Below are 18,364 nucleotides of genomic sequence, written 5' to 3'. Positions count from 1 at the left end.
ATTAGTTCAATGAATAAATATATCCTATACAAATCTCATATGGTTATTCTAAGAGTTGATCAATTAATTAATGCCAATAAACCCTTCGGGAGTAGAAAGTATGAAATATAAATGACTTCTAAAATTTATAATGTAGAATTACTGCTAGTTAAGCATTTACTATTATTTCTATTCTAATGACTGAGAAAATGGAATTTAGTCCCATATGTATAATAGGATCCACTAGAACAAGCAATGCAAATTTTATCATGGGCCACAGTAGTCTCCCATGAAAAAGGCATTTATTTTATGAAGACCTACCTTCATTTCTTTTCTTTTAATATAATCCTTTTAAATTAGTTTATATTTCTGAGGACACCTTGGCATGATGTTGATGACTGACAGGGTTACGTTACCCAGAAAATAGCTAGATATTGCTCCAGTTCTCAAGGGACAACTATTTATTTATTTATTTATTTGATGTTTCTCTAAAATATCAGTGAGGACCATCTCTTATTTGGTGTCATGGTACTTGGCTATGTGATGTAAATCTGTTTCAAAATTCTTCTGTTGTAGCTGGACTATGGTGGTGCATGCCTGTAATCCAGCGGCTTGGGAAGCTGAGACAGGAGGATTGCGAGTTCAAAGCCAGCCTCAGCAAAGGTGAGGCGCTAAGCAACTCAGTGAGACCCTGGCTCTAAATAAAATACAAAATAGGGCTGGGGATGTAGCTCAGTGGTGAGTGCCCCTGAGTTTAATCCCCAGGACCAAAAAAAAAAAAAAATCTGCTGTGGACAGGAAAGCCTGACCTTTGCAGTACTCACCCTGACGTTGTGAGGATGAAGCCCTCCTGGATGCTGAGACATATACTGGGCCAGGTCTGTGTGCTGAATGGAGCAGCAGAGGAAGAGAAGACAAGAGTGAAGTCAGGGGTGCTGGGATGTTGTCCTAAAGCAGACCACAGACCTGACCATGAAGGACGAATGACGAAGTTAAGGATTTTGAGACCATGATGTTAAAGGACTATAACCAGGTTTTCTGAGACTACACTGTTAAGGTCAAACACAATGTGTCTTTCTAATAGGCAGCTTGTAGAAGGAAGCCTGTTTCTTGGCACAAATGGAGATGCTCATTATGAATGACTGGCACTGAACACAACACAGGAATTTTTCACCCTCCAAGGATCCTTGGAGGCAAGTCAAATACATGCGCCTTGTGATTTCTTTCTGCTCATTTGAATCTTTTTTTTGTACTTTTAAAAAAGTACGAAATTAGTTGTTCTTTAATAAGCTTACATATAATTTTAAAATATTTGTGACATATCTTGGTTATCAATGAAATAAATGTTGGGTTCTGCTCAACTAGTGATTAAAACTAGGTTGTTTTTATAGGGCAAAATTTTATGTAGAAGGCAAATTCAAAATCCTAGTTTATTGTTGGAGGAGACAGGAAAAGAGACAGCAAAAATAGTGGACAAGGAAGCCAAGTGTGGTGGCACATCCCTGAAATCACAGCAACTTGGGAGGCTAAGGCAAGAGGATTGCAAGTTTGAGGCCAGATTTAGAAATTTAGAGAGACTCTGTCTCAAAATTAAAAATAAAAAGGGCTAGGGTGTGGCTCAGTGGTATAGCAACCCTGGGCTCAATCCCTAGTATCAAAAAAATAAAAATAAAAAGAGTGGACAAAGAAGCTGGACTAAAGATGGATACAGGAACATTAAGGCTTCACAAATCACAATATAATGGAAATTTCCATGCTCCCTTCCACATTGTAATGAAAGTTTTACCATGCCATAAAATATTAACAGATTCATTATACAAGCACCAGGCCTCTCCTTCATGTGTTGTAAAATGTTGGAGAACTCACCATGTATTCAAAAACGAATGTCAGAGTCTCTTTGGTGTGAATTATGTCATGCAGAAGCACAATATTGGCATGTTTCAAGCCCTTCAGGAGAGAAGCTAGAAAGATTAAACAAAATATTAAATCAATCACTGATAACAAAAGTGCTGTTTTAAAAGCTATCAAGCCGTATTTATTTTTTTAAACATTTGAAATTAAGCATTCTGTTTTCTTACAGCAAGAAATAAATCTCTCTGGAAAGAATACTTAAAATGACAAAGTCCATTATTTTTTAAATGGTAAAATCACTGCATATATACAACTTATCATTCTTACAGGCTAGAATGGTTGCAAAATCTGTTTCTGTTTACCTCATCAATTTCATCAAAGCACTCAGAGCACTTTGTGAATGCTCTCCTCTGGGAATCTCATCATCCCCGCTCCACAGCAATAGGAGTAGGGGCCTGGAGAGATAAAGGCCACTAGGAGAGCAGGAAATAGATTGTCTGCCTTCTAGAGCAGGACTTTGCAACGTAGGACCGTTTCCAAAATGCAAAGTCCTGCTAGTGGTCAACAGGGTCAGTGGAGGTGATTATAACTGGGAAGCAGAGGGCGAAGATTTGTTGAGGCATATTAGAGAGTGGAAAGGCTTTCTTAGGGAATGTTGCATACCACTGTGGAAAGACAAAAAATGCAAACTTGAAAAGAGAGCCAACTTGGGAAGTCAGGGGAAGAGAGGGGAAGGGCTGATGACTGTTTCTTGCCTCTTCAATCACAGGTTGCTCTTAGATGGCTAAAGGCAGCCCTTTAAAAGGGAGAAGTAATCACAAAGGCCAGGAGTGGCTGGGAACAGAGTTGAAAGGCTATCATTGAGGGCTCTAGAGATAGGAAGACCCTGTCTTCAGGAGAGCAAAAACCAGAAAAGCCACCATAAAGAGATGATAAGTCTCAGCTCAGGGCATTCCTGAATGAAGAAATAGTGTCTTTAAGATTTAAAAGAGGGCTAGGATTGTGGCACATCGTTAAAACACTCGCCTAGCACGGGCGGGACCCAGGTTCGACTATCAGCACCACATAAAAATAAAGGCATTGTGTTGTGTCCATCTACACCTAAAAAATAAATAAATATTTTTTTTAAAAAAGACTTAAAAGAGGGTTGGGATGCAGCTCAGTGGTAGAGGACTTGCCTAGCATGTGTGAGACCCTGGGTTCAACCCCCATCATTGAGGAGAGAGAGAAGGAGGAAAGAAAAGAAATGTTAAGTATAAAAGTTCTGTAGGGTACACCTGCATCTCACAAATCTCTTGCACCAACTCCCTCCTAGTATAGAATTCCCTAAGATTAAAAACAAGCAAACAAACTTAAGTACTCAAATTGGGGAACAAAGTTATTTCCTGCATGAATCTTATCCAGTTATAATGAATCCTTATTACAGCCCTTCTGACAGCCATTCTCCCTTCTAATGGGGACACCTCTGTTTTTCTGTTTCAACCCTCTTCTGACTTAGTCAATGCCCTTCTGTTGTGGCTGACTTCACTTCCATTCAATGTGGGCATACGACCCAACCAGAGATCAGCCCCAGTGATGGATGATTGGTTCAGACACTGGCACAAAACCCAGGCCTGGGAGAGCCCTACTTTGGTGGTACCATCAGGAAAGAGGTGCTTTCTTTTCTACCATGAGAAATGAATTGTGGGATTTATCCAGGAGTTGCTGGTACCAAATTACCAACACCTGGTGACAGCAGGCCTAGGAATAAAACTAAGGCAGAGAAAACCAATGTTGAGTGATGGAGATTCGTGGCTTCCCACCATCACTGTTTGTACCCTGCAAACCTTTAATTATCAGATCTGTGGGCTAGTGCATTTCCTTCTTTATTAAGTTGGTTGGAACTGGGACCCTCTTACCACCAAAGGAGTTCAAAATCCTATTTTGCTCTAATTTATACTTTTTGCTCCCAAAGTCCTTTTGGACTAAATTCAGTATTTTGCTTTTACAGATGCACTGTTTTATAAATGTAATCAGCAAGTTCCACAGGCATCTGTTTCATTTCTCAAGTTCCAGACCAAAGACTACATGGGAATAGAGAGATGACTTTCTCTGTCTTTTGGATGCCCCGCCACACCACCTATTACAACACTCAGCCAAGAGTAAGCACTTAATTTATCAAGCATATTTATTGAGTGTCTTAAGGGAGAACTGTCTGTGGAGCCAGAAGCCCTACATGAATCCTGGCCCTGTCACTTTCTATCTGAGTATCTCTGGAGAGTATCTCAACCCAAGTCTCCATGCAGCCACTCCTAGTGAAAAGTCCTATCAGCTTTCCTGACTTTACTCCACAGGATTGATTCGAGGATGGACTCCGCTCCCTTTTGCAGAACGCTTGGAAAGCATCACTCAAAGGCAAATTCAAATTAATGTCCTCAAATCTGCTTCTCTATGCCCCTTTCACACTGAACCTATTAAACCCCCACACCCAGTCTTAAAGTCTTGCTTTTGGTATGTTTCTGCAAGAGTTTTCAACACTTTCTGTATTTATAACCTTGACTTCTGACCATTTACTGAGAATGCTTATATTTTATGTATATTTTTACTTATAAATTGTTTCATAATTTTCCCTTCTTATAAATATACACTCTCTCTCTCGCGCGCGCACACACACACACACACACACACACACACACACACACACTACAAAGTATGTATCAAAATTAGTATTAGGAAAGGCAGCAGAATACAACAGACACTAGAATGGCAATATGTAAATCAATGGAAGTGTAACTGATGTGATTCTGCAAGCTGTATACGGGGTAAAATGGGAGTTCATAACCCACTTGAATCAAAATGTGAAATATGATATATCAAGAATTATGTAATGTTTTGAACAACCAACAAAAAAAAAAAATTAGTATTAGGGGCTAGAAGTGTGGCTCAGTGCTCCAGTGCTCTTGCCTAGCATGCACAAAACCAAGGACTTGATCCCTAGCGCCCAGTGTTCTTGCCTAGCATGTACTAAGCCCTGGACCTGATCCCTAAAAAAAAAAAAAAATTTAAAAGGACATGGTAAAGCTGACATTGCTAAAAATATTAAGATTTTTAATACAATTTTAGTCTTAATTATATTACTAAAAACCCTTATGCTTATTTTAAAAATCATGATCGTATGTTTTATTAATCATGATGATTTCAAACTATCATTTGCTAAAAAGCTCAAGGAATGATATCTATTTGGATGAGACTACTAACAACAGTGAATATAAATCTTTATTTCATGTAATTTTCTTGATTATTTTGCTTATTAGGAATTTTGCCATTTCTCTGTTTTGATCTATATTTTCTGATTAGTTTTATCTACAGGTAACAGTTTCTTATTTTATTTTATTTTTTAGTTGTAGTTGGACACAATACCTTTATTTTACTTATTTATATTTATGTGGTGCTGAGGATCGAACCCAGGGCCTCGCATGTGCTAGGCGAGCGCCCTACCACTGAGCCACATCCCCAGCCCTTACAGGTCACAGCTTTTTTTTGCAGAAATATTTTTAAGCCATTCATTCATTTTATGGAGGTTCGCTGCTCTGGCAAATGGCTACTTCTCACTACTCTTTTTTCCCCACACCCTCACCCAATCCATCAGCAAATCTGTTGGCAAGACCTTCAAGACATTCCAGAAGCCCTCACAGGCCAGGTCCTCTGCACTCTTCCTGAGCCAAGTCACCATCCTACCCTGGCAGAACTGCTGTAAATGCCTCCTAACTGGTCCCCCTGCTCCTACCATCTCTTCCACAGCTAACCATTGGGATCCTTCACTGGAGAAGGATCCACACCCTGCAGTGACCTTTCATCTCACTCAATAAAATCCGAAGTTCCTGCTCTGGCCAGCCCACCTCTGCTCATCCAACCATGCCCATCACTCCTGGGCATCTCCTCATACTGCCACCCTGGCTTGCTGGGCTTTAGCCACATTGGCCCCCTACCTGTTCCTGGGGAACTTGCAAACACAATCCTTCTCTGAAATCTCAGGTTTGCAATCCTTTTACTTGCCACTCTCTTTCCTCAGCTCTCTGCACACTTCCTTCAGGATTTTGCCGGATGATACACATTAGGTCTGGGCTTCTTTGGCCACTGTAGATGAAAAAGCAGCTCTCTATCCCATCCCACCCCAGTAGGCCTCCATCCCTGGACCCTGCTTCATTCTTTTCCATAGCACTTACCAGCACCAGAGACAAAATACATACATGCACACGTGTATATACATGCACACATACGTTTACTGTCTGCCTTGATCCTTGTGAATATAATATTCATCAACAATAGGGACTTTTATCTTTTTTGCTTATTGCTGTGTCTATGGTACACAGAACAACATCTGGTATATTCATGTTATCAATAAATTCCACCCATTGTTGGCTGGTAGAGAGTGTTTCTGATTGAGATGCTTTTATTCCTTGTTTCTTTAGTCTTCTCCCTCCCAAATGTTCTGCTTTATGGCCATGTCTATTACGGATATTTTTTAATATATTTATTTTTCAGTTGTAGGTAGACACAATATCTTTATTTTATTTATTTATTTTTATGTGGTGCCGAGGATCAAACCCAGGGCCTCACACTTGCTAGGCTAGCTCTCTACCTCTGAGCCACAACCCAGCCCCTACTAGTGCTTTTTTAATGCCTGAGACTACTGAAATAGCTATGTGGAAACTGAATTTTACTGAGTAATTTATAGGGAGTTTGCATGAAAGAGCACATGATGTTTAAAGCTTTTATCTTGTGGTGGCATTGGTATGTGGTTGAGTGTATGCACTGCAGGACCAAAAATGTCTTTAGTTTCAAATATGAGAGTCTCAAACCCAGGGAAGAACAGTCTTTCTTCAAATTTCAAGGACATCTTATAATCTTTGCAGTAGGATGTAATGCCTGTTCTGCAGACTAAACATATTCAGGATGCAAAAGTTAACTGAGAAAAAGGGAGACAGATCCTAAAATCAGCATTCTGATTCTGGTAAAATTGCTGTTTTCATAATCATATTTCAAGTATTATCTATCTATCTATCTATTTATCTATCTATCTATCTATCTATCTATCTATCATCTATCTATCTATGTAACTGGGGATTGAACCCAGGGGTTCTCTGCTACTGAGCTACATTCCCCAGCTCTTTATCTTTATTTATTTTTAAATTTTGAGACTATATGGGGCTGGGGGTGTGGCTCAAGCGGTAGTGCACTTGCCTGTCATGGGTGCAGCCTGTGTTGGATCCTCAGCACCACATACAAACAAAGGTGTTGTGTCTGCCGAAAACTAAAATGTAAATAAAATATTTTTTTAAAAAAAGAGAGACTATAGATGCACGCCAGCGACAAGCCACTGCTCGCCCAGCCTGCGGTCTCCACCACCAGCTGGCTGTACTTGCTCAGCTGGTTCTTCTTGTGGCTGCTCTTACGCTTGGGGACACCAAGGTCCTTGTCGCTGCCCCCCATGCGTCACCGCCCCCGCCCCCCGTGGCCCCCTCTGTGCCCGGGAGCGGCAGGGCCTCCTCCAGCTCCACCGACATGGTGGCCAGCGGTTTGGTGGCAGGCGGCGCCAGGAAGAGGAAGGATCTTAATAAAGATGCTATGAAAGAATGTAAGGCAGAAAAATAATTAAATATTTTTACTGTGGCCTTGGGAGAGCTCCAGTGCTTGTTGCCCTGGCATTGATTGAAGGCGGAATGAAATATGAAGATGCAGTACAATTCATAAGACAAAAGCGGTGTGGAGCCTTTAACAGCAAGTAACTTGTATTTGGAGAAGTATCGTCCTAAAATGCGGCTGCGCTTCAAAGACTCCAATGGTCATAGAAACAACTGTTGCATTCAATAAAACTCGGGCGCCTGATGCTATTGCCTTGGAAGTGAAACTTAAGATGGGACCTAATTTGTCGTACATATTAGCCAACATGTTAGCGTGGTGAATAAGTCTGATGAAGCTTCCATAGGAGTATTGGAAAGCAGTTTTACCAGGCCACAAGCTTGACAGAATTTCAACCTCTATGTTTGGGTTATGATCAACCTGTTTGGACACTTAGCAAAAGATTCTTGCTGTTCACATTTTAAAATGTGCTTATCATTTGTACCAGTTGACCTTTCCTGAAATCATGCGGTATTGAATTAATGTCTTTAAATCTATTTCCATGCCAGAATCTTACATAAGAAATTTAGAAAGATTAGGTGCCAAAATACCCAGCACAATACTTGTATATTTTTAGTATCATACAACACCAAAATTCCAGGAACTAAGAACACTCTAGACCTTATGTGATTTATTCCTTCAGTCATTTCAAACATTGTAGGCCCTATATGATTATTTGCCTGCTCTTTTTATATTTACATCTCCCACATTCAAACCAGTATACATCAGGTTTGCTTTTACCTATTGGGTTTTTTTTTTTCCTTTTACCAAGTCTTACAGCAATTATTTTTTTCAATATCTTTCTATAAGTCTTATTTTTTGCTGTTATGGGAAACCTCCATTTTGAAAACCTAAGTTTTTACAGAAGCACATGTCTTTAAGTCTCCAGACCAAAAAAAAAAAAAAAAAAAGCCTTACAGTTAATTTAATGTTTGCACTCTGAAGTGAAACTTAACAGGGAGGGCCTGAAAAAAAATGGGAGGGGGCTATTAAATATTTTTAGTAAAATGTTGCCTTTGTCTCGTGCAGAACCTGTAGAATATATGCTCTTTAATTTAGTAAATATTTTTTTAAAAGGTAGAGATGCTCTGTTATTGTAGGTAAAACAATTCTTAATCATAAAGTTTCTGAAATTCTTGTAATTTTTTTTCATAATTATCAGAAGTTGTTTACCAACTTTTTGTTTGAAGTGTGATTTTTTTTTCTTTTATTCCCAACCTCTTGCAAAAAAAAAAAAAAAAGAGAAAAAAGTGGGTTTCTGCTGATGAATTGAGCAGACATCTAATATTTTATATGCCTTTTGAGCTGTGTAACTTAATATTTGGATACTTGATAATTTTGTTTTATTATGTAATTGATAAAATGGTGATGTGTATTAATGTTAGTTCAACCATATATTTATACTGTCTGGGAATGTGTGGTTATAGTTCTGTGGGAGAAATAATTTGTCAGTGTTCACCAGCTTGTAAAAACTTAGTACGAGAGCTTAAACATCTAAATAAATAATGAAATGCAAAAAAATAAAAAAGAGAGACTATTCTCAGTTGCTGAGGCTGGCCTCTAACTTGTGATCCTTCTGCTTCAGTCTCTCCAGTAGCTAGGATTACAAGCTTGTGCCACTGTGCCTGACATTATTTTTGTTTTTCTTCGACAAAAAGACACACAAATAAATGGGATGCAGGGTGCTCAAAGCTCCAGACAAGTCACAATGAGGTTTATTTATTTATTTATTTTAATGTGGAGCTGGGAATCAAACCCAGGGCCTCCCATATGGTAAGCACATGCTGTACCACTGAGCTATATGGTGCTTCTAAAGTAATTTCAGTGATGGGGGTGTAACTCGGTGGTAGAGAACTTGCCTGCTCTGGTTCAACCACCAGTACCGCAAAAGAAAAAAGCAAATGAAGTAATTTTATAAATGATGTCAATGATAATAGCTAACACTCATTGAGTATTTAGGCCAACCCAGGTATTGTTGTAAGAATTTTGTATGTATCTACTTGGTTTGATCATGAAAACATCCAGAAAATCAGAAGAAACATGAAAAAAAGAAACCCAATCCCAAAGATCAGGAAAAATCATGCATGGTTGATTTTGATTCTGTTCATAAGATATCTACAAATCTAGATAGTAATATGATAATGTAAGCTATTTCAAAATTCAGCAATTATCACTTTCATCTCACAATGATAAGAGAATATTTAATATCTTGGTTTTGTCCATTTCATTGGATTTTGTGGCTTAATGAAGTTTTAGGAAAAGTAATGCTTTTCAAGTGCAGTGAGTCACAATGTCTCTTCCTTGTCCTGGAGATGTGAAGAAAATATGGAAGATGATGACAAGGGAGAGCAAGGCTGCCTCCCCAAGTCGTGGTGAGTGCCTGCAGGTCAGAGTCCTCTCCAGACTGTGGGCTCCTTGAGTGTGGATTGAATCCATCCCTATTTTCCCATCTCCAGCACTAACACAGGCCTTGAATGTGGTGCTCAATAAGTACTGAGAATTAATAAAGAGCAGGCCACTTGTAATGAGTTTATGTAGGAGTCAATAAGGCAACCCACCTCAACTCCCACTAGACATTGAATAAAAAAGAGTCGGTGTGCTAGGGGTGTAGTTCAGTGGTAAAGCTCTGAACTAGCAGGCATGAGGCTCTGAATTTGATCCCCAGAACTACAAAAAAAAAAAAAAAGTGGGGTTGCAGTTATAGTCCCATTTTCTCTGACATGGGATCAGGTCAATGAGTCAAGTTATACATTCCAAAAAAAGATACAATCTAGATAAACATTAAGACAAATGTCAGATATGAAGTTATCCTCTGGGCGGGTACAGAGGCGCATATCTGCAATCCCAGCAACTCAAAAAGCTGAGGTAGGAGGATTGCAAGTTTGAGGCCAGCCTAAGCAATTTAGGATGCCCTAAGCAATTTAATAAAACCCTATCTCAAAATAAAAAAATAATAACTAACAGGGCTGGAGATGTTGCTCAGTGGTTAAATGTCCCTGGGTTCCATCCCTGATGCAAGAAGAAGAAGAAGGAGAAGGAGAAGGAGAAGAGAAGGAGAAGGAAGAGGGGGAGGAGGAGGAGGAAGAAGAGGAAGAGGAGGGGAGGAGGTTATCATCTGATTTTTCTGGAATTATAATCTCCATCACATACCTTCATTTTGTTTTATAAAGATCTAACCATGCACATGTGAATTTGCTGTGTGTGATGTGATTTGCTTGCATTCCACTGCAGACTATTTGTCAATGTTTTTATTTTAAGACAGGGTCTTGCTAAATTGCCCAGGCTGGCCTTGAACTTGCTATCCTCCTGCCTCAGCTTCCCAGGTAGCTGGGATTACAGGTATGCTCTACCACACCAAGAGCAACTCTGAGATTCGAATCACACTCCTCCTTTGTCTCATCCCATGACCTCAGCAAGGCTCCTTGGACTATTTTTTGGCTTACTTTTCTCTTGTATGGATTGGAAATAATTACTCTGTAATTTTCCTAAAAGCAAATGGTCTTAAAAGATCCTTAGCTGAAACTTTCCAATTTAGAGAATGCAATTACTGGTGTTGTAGAATCAATGATAGAATCAGAATTGCTAAATATACAATATTATTTTCTTTAAAAATGTTTCTTCTGCATTTTCCTTAATGTTCATACAGAGAACATCACAAAAACAGATTTCTATTTTCACTTTTAATCTAGTTAAAAAAGAAATGCTTAGACCAAGCATTTCCAAATTTATATAATAAAGTAGAAAAAAATTTAAATAGAATAGATATGGATTCTAATACCTAATAACTCTTATTGCTAGCTCTGTGACCTTGGACAAGTCACCTAACCTCTCTGAAACTCAGATACTTTCATCTCTACAACAAAAATAACACTTTTTACTACCAAGAGTTCATGAAGGGGTTTAAAAAATTGATTATGGAGAGGGGCTATCTTGTATACCTGGTTCTTAGAAAAGGTTAATTATACAATTGCTTCCTAAGAAAATATTGGTAATAATTGAAGGTCCTAGGTTTAAACCAAAAGTTGAACATTTGTACAAAGATATTTAAAATAAGGTATATTACTAAGATATTGATGAATAGTTGAATAAAATGAAGACTCTTCATCCTGATATAAAAACATAAACATATTTTCTTCTAGCTATGAGAAGAAACATTTGAAATATAATTTTGAGCCAATTGTGAAAGATAGAAGTTTTTGCAAAAGCTTCTGATCTTTTTAATTAGCAAAATAATGTAAGAAACATGCGCAGTGCTGTGTACCTAGCAGTCAGCAGAATGCTTGGCCACCACAGGTACTCAATAAATATTTGTAGAACGAATGCATAGGAAGTTGTGGATTTTTGAATCAGAGAGATTTAGTTTGTGTCTTACAGTGCAATCATAACACCTTTTGCTAAAGAAAATTGTTAAGAAAATTGAAAGAGGTATAAAAAGGACCTGGAACTTGAATTAAGACGTTTTCCTTAGTGCTGTTTATACTTTTGATAATTTCATAATATTATATGTCAAGATCAAATAAAAACAAATAGTATTGTACTTGACCAGACTTATAAACTGCCACGTGTATTCTCCCTATAACATACAGAGAGACTCTTCATGTAGCAAAATCCTCCTCAATATGTCTCTGGCTGCTATGCCATCAGAGCAGCCAAACTGCTCAGAAGTAATTCCTGCTTCAAGGCTTTTTAAAGCAGGCTGTGGTACTCACTTGGTTTTTCTGCACTTGGCTTTCGGTTGCCTTTTTAGCTAGTGACCCTGGATTTTAACTAATGAACTCCAGCTGTTCTTATTTTGCCTTCCAGCCCTACTCAGTTAACCTCCTGTCTCCCTGGGCGCACATCCTTCGAGTTCTTTCGGGAGAAATGGGACAGTGCCAAAGTTCTTAAATGAGGCCTCACATCTTGAAGGGAGAGGGCCTCTCTGACAAGGACTCCAAGTTTTTATACTGATGGAAAAAGAAACATTCGTTGTTGGAAACTGGAAGCCTAACAACCTCCAATGTGTCAAAAATCCTTTTGTGGTTTTTATTATTATACATTGCAAACCTTTCAGTAAGGGAAGTTCATAAAACCAACCAAGAATGTCCTCAGTTCAATACTAAATGTAATTGTAAGCACCTGTGACCGGGAGGCAGCTCGTTGGTAAAAGTGCAATGAAAGAAGCATCTAGCATACGGAACAAGACAGATTCAGCTTTTCTGAACCATGCTGAGAACCATCTGTTAGCAAATCCAGCAAAAAGATTTCACTGTTAGCCTCAAATGTCAACCTGAAAAGCTTGGCTGTGGGCAAAAGCTAAGCAGCAACACTGGCCTTACACAATCAAGCTCACAAAGGCCACAACTGGAGAATGCAGTGAACCTAGACCTGGATTCCATCCCTGAACGAGAGTGATCTGGTGATTTCTATTCTATTCAGAAATACTCTTTGTCCTATCCACACATTTCTTCCAAACATGATCATCTTTCACAGGGACCACTAATAAGTACATCAGTAAATGCAGCTTCCATGGTATTACACACTTAAAACCGTGCATTCCCCAGAATGCACCTGATCCTACCAGGATGGGTCCCTGGCTAAGCTGACAGCCATTTGGCCCTTCCACTTCAATTTAAAGTGATGTATTCCCCAGAGGCTCTGAAAGACTTTGAAAATGGCATTAAATTCAGTTATAAACTCATTTGCTGAATTGCTTTTTCCATGCCTGTTTGCATAAACCCATCCTAAGCTCAGCATCTACTGACTCCATTAGCCATAATGAGACCACTGGTTCTTGTCTTGATTTACAATATCTTTTACACACTTGTTCCGTGAATTATCTGCTCCACATGGAAAACCACATAGAAAAGAGACTGGGGCTTTGTCATCCTTCACAACACTCAGCAATATGCTTTGCACATAATATGTGCTCAGTAAAGAAGAGAAGATAAAAGGGGGAGAAAGTAAAGCCAGGGAAAGGCATTTCTTTTGTTTTTTTGCTGAAATGGACAGTGATCTCAATTTCATTTTAAATGGCCCATGTAAAAAAGTTGATACATTATATTTTTAATGATTTATTCACTCTATCTGCTTTTCTTTTTTTTTTTTCTTTTTGTAGTACTGAGGGTCAAACCCAGTACCTCACCCAGTCTAGCCAAGTGCTTTACTGCTGAGCCATATCCTCAGTCGTTTTTAGTTTTTATTTTGAGACAGGGTCTTGTTAAATTACCCAGGTTGACCTCAAACTTGTGATCCTCCTACCTCAGCCTGGCTTTTCAATTTTTATGGTGTAAATTATTGGTTATCTCTATGCTTAACAAGAAATTATCCAAAGAAAGGAGCAAGAATGGAATAATAAGAGCCAACATTTACTGAAGTCTGAAAACAGACTCTGTGATAAGTGCCTTGTATATATATTCTTGTTTAATCCTCATAGCAACTTGTGAAACATGGACTATTATTATCTTTTCTCTACAATAAACTAAGTCTTGGGAAACCTACCCAACACCACACCACTGGTAATGGTAGACCTACAATGCAAACCCAAGTCCATCCTTCCTCACTTGCTATACCAACCAGGGTACAAAGGAAATACAGACACAACACTTAAAGTGCATGCCTTCCTAAAAGAGTTTTTCAACTATGATGAAAGAAACATGCTACATTTAGGCAAATTTCCCACTAATAATTTGTATGATTTTTTTAAAAAAAAATTTCATATGAATTTTTTTGGTGTTGTATAGATGCAGTTTTCACAACCAGAATGAGGCCAAACACTTGGAACGTATTCAGAAACACTGTTTGAGGTCAAAGTTTTGGTCAAGTGATATAACAGTTTTGAATCTTAACGCCCTCAAGAATAAATAATGAAATAGTAGTATAAGTATTCTTAAAAAACTGGCATCAAGAATAAAATTGTAATGGTAATATTTCTTTCATAAATATTAAAAAACAGATGTTGAACAGATAAACTCAAAGCATTCTTTTACCAAATCCAGGAATCAAAACAGATCTCTTGGGTTTGCTTTTCCGGTTCTTACCTTCCCGAATTGCTGTGAACGGGACTCCTTCCTCTGCATTCATGCTGATGACTTTTAAAGCCACTAGTTGTCCATTTATCCTAGAAAAGGGGATGGGAAGTATGGCACTCACTTATTGACATGGTTCAAAGCAGCAATAGAAAAAGAAGGCTTAAGAAAAGGAGTTTTCTGACAAAATATATTCCAGCATATGGATCTACAATTATCTCCAAACAAAAAAATTTATACATATAAGTACATAAAAATATTCTCCAAACAAAGTTTTATATATATATGTAAAGTATATATCATATATATGATTCATATATTTTAACAACACTATATCTACTAAAGCGATGTATGTTCATTATAGAAAAAAATTGAATAAAATAGAAGCACAGAGAAATCAACCCCCTCTTTATAGGGGTGCTGGGGATTGAACCCAGGGCTTTGTACATGTGAGGCAAGCACACTACCAACTGAGCTGTATCCCCAGCATCCTTTTTATTTTTTGAGACAGTCTTACTAAGATTCTTAGGATCTTGCTAAATTGCTGAGGCTGGCCTTGAACCTGTGATTCTGCTGCCTTAGTCTCCTAAATCGCTGGAATTATAGGCATGTGCCACCGTGCCCAGCCCTCATAATAGTTTGATGTGCATTGTTTCTTTTATTTCCCTTTTGTGCATTTAAGATATTCTTACTTCTCATCTGACTCCTTGTAGTGGTCTCCTAACCATCTCCCTGCTTAAATACTTGTACTCCATCTATCTATACTGAACAGAGTAGCTGGGGGCACATTTTAAAAACCAAAGTCAAAACAAGTCACTTCTCCATTCAAAAACCAGCCAGACTTTTACAACAGCCTCCTGATCAGGCAAGTGCTGCCTGATCTGCCCAGGCTTCACCATTCTCTCTCTTTCCCTTCGTCCTCCTACTCTCCCCTTATTCATTGTTTTGTTTGTGATGTAAGCCAAGTGCCCAGAACAGAGATTTAAAAAAAAAAAAAAAAAGGAATGAAGGAAAAAGAAAAAGAACAGAGATTTTAATGCAGGTATAAATATGTTGGGTTGCTTTGGTTTGTGGGGTCCTGGGGCTTGATCCCTATGGTGTTCTACCACTGAGCTACAGCCACAGCCCTTTCTACTTTTTATATTGAGACAGGTTCTTGCTATGTTGCCCAGGCTGCCTCGAATTTGTGATCCTCCTACCTCAGCCTTAAGAGTAGTTGGGATTATAGGCCTGCACCACCACAATCAACTATAAATGTTATTTTTACAGAGCAGGATTTATATCATATTGTCAGTAAATCTGATCTTTCCCCATTTAACATTTTTTCTTATCATTCCTTATTATGTTGTATGATGTTTAATAATGGCCTAATATTTCATCATGTAAACATACTTAATTGTTCAGCCAATTCCAAACGTGTGGAAATTGTTTCTACCTTTGGACTACTATAAAAATACAATAATGATCATATTTAAAGATTCATCTTCTCATACAGCCTTAATTATTATTTCCTTAGGTAGATATGGAATTGCTGAGTCAAAGGGTATTCAGTGCCCATGTTTTCATTGACTTGAATTCACTAAGTGATCACGCAATGATGGCATGAGAGTGGCCATTCCATCACTTCCTTGCTAACACTGAGCTGGGTTTTGTTTCTATTTTTGTATTTTTAGATTTCTTTTTTTTTTTTAAAGAACAGTTTTACTTTTTCAGAAAACTTAGGAAGACAGTGAACCAACATTGATAAGTTATTATTTGCTAAAGCCCAGAGTTGATTAAGATTTCTTTAGTTTGTACCTAATGGTCCTTTTTATTGTCCAGGATCCCATTCAGTTGTCATGTGTCCTTCAGCCACTCTTGGCTATGATAGTTCCCAGATTTTCCTTGTTTTTGATGATCTTGGCAGTATCGAGGAATACTGGTCAAGTATTTTGTAGGATGCTCCTCTCTTGGGATCTTTCTGTTTTTCTTATGATTGGTTTGGGATCATGAATTTGGGGAGGAGCCATTATATTCAGGATACCTACTGTGGACATGACGTATGTCCTATGATGTGGACCTTAACCACGTGGCTGAAGTAGCATTTGTCAGGTTTCTCTACTGGGAAGTTACTCTTTCCCTTTTCCATTCTGTACTTCAGGATGAATGTCACTACATACAAGGAATTGAGAGCTATGATCTACCTCCTTGAGAACTGGGTGGAATTCTACATGGGAGATTTATTTCTCCTCTCTTATTTATTAACTTATTGAACCATTTATTTATATCAGTATGGACTCATAGGTATTTTGTTGTTTGGGTTATAATTTGATATTACTTTACTTTGTTTTTCAAATGTTTGCAGATTTGTCCTTTGAAGAATCTTTCAGTTAGCTCTCATGTCACTTTGGCACATCCACACCAAACTGGGTTTTGTGTTGTTGTTTTTGGATATTTTTGTTTCTATCTTCACATTTTAGCTTATATGATAAGTTAAAGACGTTATCACACTTGAATTTCTTTGCTTATGCAAGTGAGTTTTCATAGTCATTTCTATTTCTTTTGTGCTTTCCCTAAATTGCCTACTTGTTTTGAAATATTTACATATACATCTCACCAGTTATTTTCATTTGCTTTATAATGTCTTTGAAGATTTATTTACTTGTTTGTTTATTTTTGTGGTGCTGAGGATCGAACCCACAGTCTCATGTATGCTAGGCAAGTGCTCTACCACCGACTACATCCCTAGCCCTGAAGTTTTGAACTTAAAAAGATTTTTATGATGTTCAGTATTTTCCAAAGTGTTTTGCTTAGAGCCTGTTTCTGTAAAATTCTACCCTACTCTCCCCCAAGAAAAGTTTTTTTTTTTTTTGGTCAAATATGTTTAGAAAATGCTTCTTGATTGTTCTTAGAAGGTCACAGTATACACTGACATTTTTAAAATACTGAAAGAATCTATAATAAAGAATCGAATTTGGTTTTGTTCTAGGGCTGCCCATATTGATTTGTCCATAACTGTTTCAATGAAACTTCTATTAAGGTGTCTCAGAACTGGGGATCCCTCGAACATACTTGGATATATGGGGCACCACGGACACTTCCTATCTTCTCTCATGGATTCTGATTTGAGTGTTAGACACAGACTTTCCAGCCTAAGAGTTACAAAGAATACACTTATCTTTTCTTCTAGTTCTTGTATGTTTCTTCTTCATTTTTCTCTTTAATCCACCATGATTATATATTTTAGTGATACTTGGATCTTTAACTGTTCTGGACTTTTCAAAACCATGTTTCTTTGATCTGTCTTTCCTTATATTGTGCTGGTCTTTTTTTGTTGTTTTTGGTTTTGGTGCTGGGGATTGAACCCAGGGCTTGGGAGGGAAGCATTCTACCAACTAAGCTATATCCCCAGCCCTGTGCTGCATAATTTTAATTATTGTAGTTTAGAATACACAGTTGGACCTCTGTATTTGTAGGTTCTGTATCTCTTAAAACAACTTCAGATTGAAAATAATCTGGGAAAAATTATGTCTGTACTGAACATGTATTGACTTTTTTTTCTTGTCATTATTCTCTAAATGATACAATGTAACAACTACTTACATAACATTTACATTGCATTAGGTATTAATTTATATTCAAATACTGCCCCCTGTTATATAAAACACTTGAGGATTCATAGATTTTGGTGTCTAAGGGGGTCTAATTCTCTGAGAATTCACTATATCTAGAATACATCAACACTTGAAATTAGACAATCACTGACATGTTTGCACAATTAGAATTTCTTTCTTCTTCTTTTTTTAGTTGTAGATGGGCACAATACCTTTATTTTATTTATCTATTTTTATGCAGTGCTAAGGATGGAACCCAGGGCCTCACATGTG

General features: G+C 37.9%; 1 protein-coding gene across 3 annotated transcripts in view; it reads right to left on the bottom strand.

Annotated features, from left to right (window-relative positions):
* The window catches only part of Cdk15 (cyclin dependent kinase 15), a 91,857-nt gene that overhangs the window by 69,199 nt on the left and 4,294 nt on the right, over positions 1-18,364 (bottom strand). For all 3 annotated transcript variants that reach the window (XM_040294710.2, XM_005338911.4, XM_040294713.2), the window contains exons 4-6: positions 14,511-14,590; positions 1,846-1,940; positions 804-866 (exon numbers count right to left, since the gene is read on the bottom strand). In XM_040294710.2, the coding sequence (XP_040150644.2) occupies positions 804-866; positions 1,846-1,940; positions 14,511-14,590 (238 nt within the window). The remainder of the gene's footprint in view (positions 1-803; positions 867-1,845; positions 1,941-14,510; positions 14,591-18,364) is intronic.

Source organism: Ictidomys tridecemlineatus, chromosome 7 (assembly GCF_052094955.1).
Source record: "Ictidomys tridecemlineatus isolate mIctTri1 chromosome 7, mIctTri1.hap1, whole genome shotgun sequence".
Taxonomy (NCBI): domain Eukaryota; kingdom Metazoa; phylum Chordata; class Mammalia; order Rodentia; family Sciuridae; genus Ictidomys; species Ictidomys tridecemlineatus.
Note: the sequence above shows the minus strand (reverse complement) of the source record. Positions and strands in the feature narration are given on the sequence as shown.